The sequence below is a fragment of the Seriola lalandi genome, unplaced genomic scaffold (assembly GCF_002814215.2).
Source record: "Seriola lalandi dorsalis isolate HSWRI2012SDOR001 ecotype SW California unplaced genomic scaffold, Sedor1 jcf7180002054908, whole genome shotgun sequence".
Lineage (NCBI taxonomy): Eukaryota > Metazoa > Chordata > Actinopteri > Carangiformes > Carangidae > Seriola > Seriola lalandi.
Window position 1 is genome coordinate 235636 of NW_019525460.1, and position 5964 is coordinate 241599.

Sequence of the window (5964 nt, forward strand, 5' to 3'; positions counted from 1 at the left end):
GTGACAGACCCCACTTTTCCAATCAATAACTCGCCCTAAATCTGCCATCTCTCTGCCTGCCAAACACACTCCCACTTCTAATGGCACATCATTTTCTTTAAGGGGGTGTAATTGCAGACAGTGGAAAGCTGTAGCCCTTTGTGTTCCAACTACGTAGATACTGTAAAGGAATCTAAAGAACAGAAACTACAGCCCACGGTCGACACAGGAAGTGATGGGGGCTTTACACTGCACCGAGTCTCGCCACCATTTCCATCACATTGCCCTATGAGAGAGCATTCACTTCCCTGTTTCGGCTGTTAGAGCAAAGTGCTCAGATAAATCGCTGTGCCGCTTCATAAACCTGTTGGTGCAAGCTTGACAAGATGTTTGTTTGATTTCTGTGGTAAGTGCAGTGTTTTATTGTCCAGGCAAGGCTACCCGATCACTTTGACCTTTAAGATGAAGGGAAAAAGTCAATTTGGCTGTCATGTTTTATAGCTACCTGCTGTACTTGTGTGTTGGCGCTGTGTTTTGGGACAAACTGTTTTAAAATCACCTTGATTGTTTTATTCCTCAGCTTCACAGTAATTGTTTTTTCTCTTAATGATCACCCACATTTCACATTATCTACAGTAGACATCACAGACAGTAGTGTAACAAGGGGGGAAAAAAAATCTTAATAGTGAAACGCAGAAGTCACATGATTTCTTATCAAGAAATGGCATCAGAGTGTCTAGGATAACAATCTCATTTCCACATTTTACCCTCACAACAGATACTGTTTCTCTGTTCTTTCTACATTCTTTCTATATTGTAGTGGTTCACATTTTTTTGAACCAGCTATGTGACATTTATGTAATATGTTATAATGAAATGACAAATCTAGACCCATGCAGTCTATTTATCCTCCTCTGTATTTCACTGTGCAGCTGCGCAGCATTTAAAAATAAGTATTCAAATGATCAAGCAGAAGGTTCTGCAAAGTGTAAAACACAGACATGTCCATATTTAGAAGTTGCCTCTGGCTATTTCAACCCGTGTTGCTTCTGGAAACCTGGTTGTTTCAAACACAGGACTCTGCTTATGTTTTATCTTGCTGAAAGGAAAATCAGAATTTTATGGATTTTTGTTTGTTTGTTTGTTTTTTTTTTCTAAGATTTGAAACTAACTTGGACCAATGAGGGATTATCTCCACATGATGTTCAAAAGTAAGTTGCATTACCTAATATTGCTCCTCACATCATTTGTAATTTGAAACTTGAAATCTTACAAGCCATTTCAGTCAAACATTTAATTAAAGCAGACATCTTTAACTTTTCTGTACTATTTTTGTACCTGACAGTGAGTTACATTTGCTCAGATTTGATTAATTGTCTTCCAAAGAGACACCATAGATGACCAAAAATACCCCTTTTTTCCTTGCTAAGACCTTCGTTGAAGCTCATGACCTTTCAAAATAAGTGACGTCAACTTCATGAAGACAAATGATCAATACTGAGGAGAAATTTGTAAAATAAAAAATTTTGTTTAATGGAAACAAACAGCAGTGACTCGCTGTATAATAATTCACCAAACAATGTTTTTTTTCTTTTTTAATTCCAGTATGAACTTGGATCTGAATATCTCCAACATGTCTGTGGAGTTTGGTGCTGAAAGGCCTAAGCAGGGACCGGTGGAGTACCGCATGTCAGGCCTGATCTTCTACTGCTTCGTCTTCATCATAGGAGTCATAGTCAATATCACTGCTCTGTGGGTGTTTGCTCTCACCACCAAGAAGAGGAACTCGGTCACTGTCTACATGATCAACGTGGCAGTGGTAGACCTAACCTTCATCCTGCTACTTCCCTTCAGGATGGTCTACCACCACCAGGACTACTGGCCCTTTGGAGATCTATTCTGCCGGATCATTGCCGCTCTCACCATTTTCTACCCCTGCATCGCTCTGTGGCTGTTTGCTCTGATCAGTGCTGACCGCTACATGGCTATCGTCCAGCCAAAGCACGCCAAGGAGCTGAGGAATGTCCCCAAGGCCGTGGTGGCGAGCTGTGGGGTGTGGTTCATGACTTTGGGCAGCACTGTGCCCCTGCTCTTCACTCAGCATGACCCTGATCGCATCTCCAACTTCACCACCTGCATCAAGATGCAAGACATCATCCACTTGCGTCATGACAACTCTGTTAACTTTGTGCGACTCATCTTCTTTTTCCTGGTTCCCATATTTATAATGATCGTCTGCTATATCGTCATAGTTGACAATCTGATCCACGGACGCACCTCTAAACTCAAACCTAAAGTCAAGCAGAAGTCTATCCGGATTATCATCACACTCATTATCCAAGTGTTAGTGTGTTTTGTGCCTTTTCACGTGTGTTTAGTGCTTCGTTTGGTGGGGGACGGCAGAGACGGGGGGTTTAGCACATGGGCAGTCTTCACCACATTCCTAATGAACATGAGCACAGTGTTAGACATTATTCTGTACTACATCGTCTCCAAACAGTTCCAAGACAGGGTGATCAGTGTGATTCTGTACAGGAACTATCTGCGAAGCGTGAGACGGAAGAGCAGGCACACACACACGGGCAGCGTCCGATCATTGAGCAACCTGACCAGTGCAATGATATGAAACAACCACCCAAAACTTTCATGTCAAACGACACACCTACATGTACTGTGCACAAAGTAACACTGGACGCATCACAGTGTACACGGTTCATTATCAAAAGGATCAAAACTTGCAATTAATTTCCGAGGTGTAATTTACACTCACAGTATGGGAGTGCTGCTGTTGTGGCAAAAACATCTGTGTTCAGAGCTGATTGACTCACCCATGAGACTTGAGATGTTTTCTGTGCATCTTTGCAACAGCACGGTTGTCTGTGGCTCAGGTGTAATACATGCAGGCGAAAATAAAGCGGCTAATCATTTAAAACATAGCCCACAGTATCTCCGCGTTTGGTTTGTTATTATGTAAAAATAGTGAAACTCTTCTCAGCCCTCTCACAAGGTCACCCAACAACCTTAAAGAATGCGGCAGCCTCAAGGAGGTGGGGTGGGGTGGGGGGCTTACAGGAAACAACAGTGGTTTCTGAAACGTTGTTGCTTTCTTTTGGTCTGTAACATCGCCTCTGCAGCACATCAACGCTGCATCATCACCAAGTAAATATGACATAGGAAATATATAATTATAGCACACACTTCACAAGCGTCCTGAAAGTTGTTGAAAATTTATTGACCAGGTGATGGCAGCATGGCACAGCTAGATCACATCCACCTGCCCGAGCAATACAAAACAGAGCTTTCTTTAGTTTTCAAGTGGGTAGTGCTGGGTTTTTGTGTCTCTCCTGTAGAGCTCCTCATATATATATATATATATATATATATATATATATATATATATACACACACATATGTACAAACATTTGCTTCTTCGTGTGATTACATTTCAGCTGGACTTACTAAAGCAAACTATTTCAGTTTTTATTCTGTGAAATAACCATTCCACCTCCTCGCAGAGAAGTTGTTAACTGCAGTCATAACAGCTTCCTCAACCAGGAATCAGACTGAAGTGTGTTTATGGTGCAGTGCGAATCATATTGATTAGATGTTAAATGATTCAGTCACTTGAAGTGCATTTACAGTAACATCCTCAAGATATGTCAAGCAGGCTATTTACTAGATTTAAAGCAACCTTAACCTTAAAAAGAGAGAACCTTTTCTGCTCAGGGATACTTTAATGTCAAGTCTCTGCTGCGAGTATAAGCACCACATTTCAAGATCCTGCAATTTATCCTCAATTTATTCCTCAAATGACAGACAAGTGATGAGTTAGAAGGTACTGAATGTGTGACAGTTCTATCTCTGTGAAGGGACTGTTTAATTTAAATGAAGGAAAAAAAAAACACTCATGTTTGAATGTGACGGTTTTGATAGGTGTCCTGTACAAACATCACCCGAGCTACGAACTGATTTGGTGTTGCCAATCGCTAAAATAATCAAGTTAGTGTGTCTGTCACACCAACACAGTCTTAACTGGATTAGACAGTGAGTCAGTGTAGCTGAGTAACTATGTACTGCCTCATACAATTAGACAGGCAATGCACCCTGTGGTGTAACCACATCTATCATAGCAGTTCTCTGAATAGTTATCGTATGGCAAATCAATTGCAAACACAACTAAATAAACAGCATCATACTGCGCTATTCCTGTAAGAGATTCTGGTTTTATTCATGTTTTCTCGCATTTTCACAAGCACGCCCAGTTAAATTTCCACCGAGATGAGTTATTGAACCACAGTGGTAAAAGGATAAACTGCATTGAGAGTCCGTATGGTTCTTGGTTGGGTTGTGTAGTGTTCATTTTCAAGAAATGGCCACACTGACATATAGAAGAGCTAGATTTACACTGTGTTTAACAAGAAGAGGCAGACTACAAGATTTCCATCTCACACGGAATTCTGGGAACTGCAGTTCATCACATGATGATAGCTTTATTGGTCGGTGGACTACAAGTGGATTTATAACCAAGAGGTCAAAGGTCAAATGAAACATCAGAGGGTCATCTATCTGTCCCACCTGTTAGACATCAAAGAAAAACCAGTCACGCTGCTCACAGCAACTGGCATTTAAAACAATTAAGTTTCCTGTCAAGTCCCTGTGATGAATTATCCGGAAGCTTTACCGGCTGTAATTCTAAATCTTCCCAACAAGTGCCTTTGTTGTAGAGAAATTAATGAAAACAAGATTGTCTTTCATAGGAGCTGATCTAACAGCGCGACAGCCAGCTGCTCTTCTTTGGGAATAAAAACAGTCAGCATTAAACACAGCTCAGACAAAATACTTCTTTTTTTTTTTTCTCCTACCACTCGTGTGGAAAACAAATCAGGCGACGAGCGCAGTGGCCATCTGTTTTGTTATTTGATATGTGTGAATACATGTTGTAATGACTTTGTTTGTGAATCACTCTGCGCGGCAGAACACACGAGAGCTCTCGAAGTGCTGGAGTGTTCAAAGCTAATCATATAATTGGACACAATAGTCGATGACAAATGGAGACGCTTGGAGCCAGCCAGCTGGGGAAGTGAATATGTAATCATTGTAAAATCATATCATTTTTGCATATTTGAAGACAGCTTAATAGAGTTTGCATGTCAGCACAGTATCAAATGATGATCAGAGACAGTGTTGCTGTATTTGTTTTTCTAAATTGCGTTCTGCCGGACTATTTATCTTTATCATGATTAAAAGTGTTTCTCAACAGTTTGTTTCTTATATGTTCATTTATGTTTCATGCTATTATGAATGTTTGCAAATTTGGGACAAATGACCCTTCTGAATATGAAAAAAAGGGAATATGGTACAGCAGTAAACAGCCTTTAGCTATGATTGCCAATTCGTACCCCAGCGGTATTTCTGCAGTTGCCAGGAGGTATGTGATGACTACTACATGCTGTAGTGACTGTTGAGAGAGAGAGAGACAGAGAGAGAGAGAGAGAAGACTAAATGGCTATATGAATAAATAAATGGTTGAAACTGATAACTGCCAGTAGTGAATAAACAGTTCAAATAGTAAAAGGTACAGTTGTGGATTAATGGTTGAAATAGACAGTCAAAAGTAATGGGTAAATGGTGAAAAGTAGTAGATAAATGATTTAAATAATTACCTAACGAATAAATAGTTGAAATAGTTAGCTAATTAATAAATGGTTGAAACATTTAGCTAAAAGTAATTACGGATTAATGGTTGGAATGTCCAGCTTCCGCCAAACCAAGTGATGCAAACTTGAAAAGATTGTATGAAAAAATTATTGTAACAATACAATTTTATATAATTAAAAGTGTTAAATGACACCCAGTTTAAAATCAGTTGATATGAACATACTCGGAACATTACTGGCGATGACAATGGAGGGATACTTGAGTTAATTTGTCCGATCATAAAGGTAGGGAAGCACTGGTCTACAGTACAGAATACTGCCAAAGGTA

The 5964-nt window shown here is 40.0% G+C and overlaps 1 protein-coding gene across 1 annotated transcript; it reads left to right on the top strand.

Moving 5' to 3' along the window:
* The first annotated feature begins 239 nt into the window (after nt 1-239).
* gpr18 (G protein-coupled receptor 18) lies at nt 240-5238 on the top strand. The gene is made up of 3 exons (XM_023430707.2): nt 240-385; nt 1139-1190; nt 1585-5238. Exon 3 carries the CDS (start codon nt 1586-1588, stop codon nt 2603-2605), a length of 1020 nt encoding a protein of 339 aa, XP_023286475.1. The 5' UTR covers nt 240-385; nt 1139-1190; nt 1585; the 3' UTR covers nt 2606-5238.
* The last annotated feature ends 726 nt before the right edge of the window (nt 5239-5964 follow it).

Bases quoted from the DNA above. Each gene is read 5' to 3' on its own strand.
- gpr18 (XM_023430707.2), top strand. From the start codon at position 1,586: ATGAACTTGGATCTGAATATCTCCAACATGTCTGTGGAGTTTGGTGCT.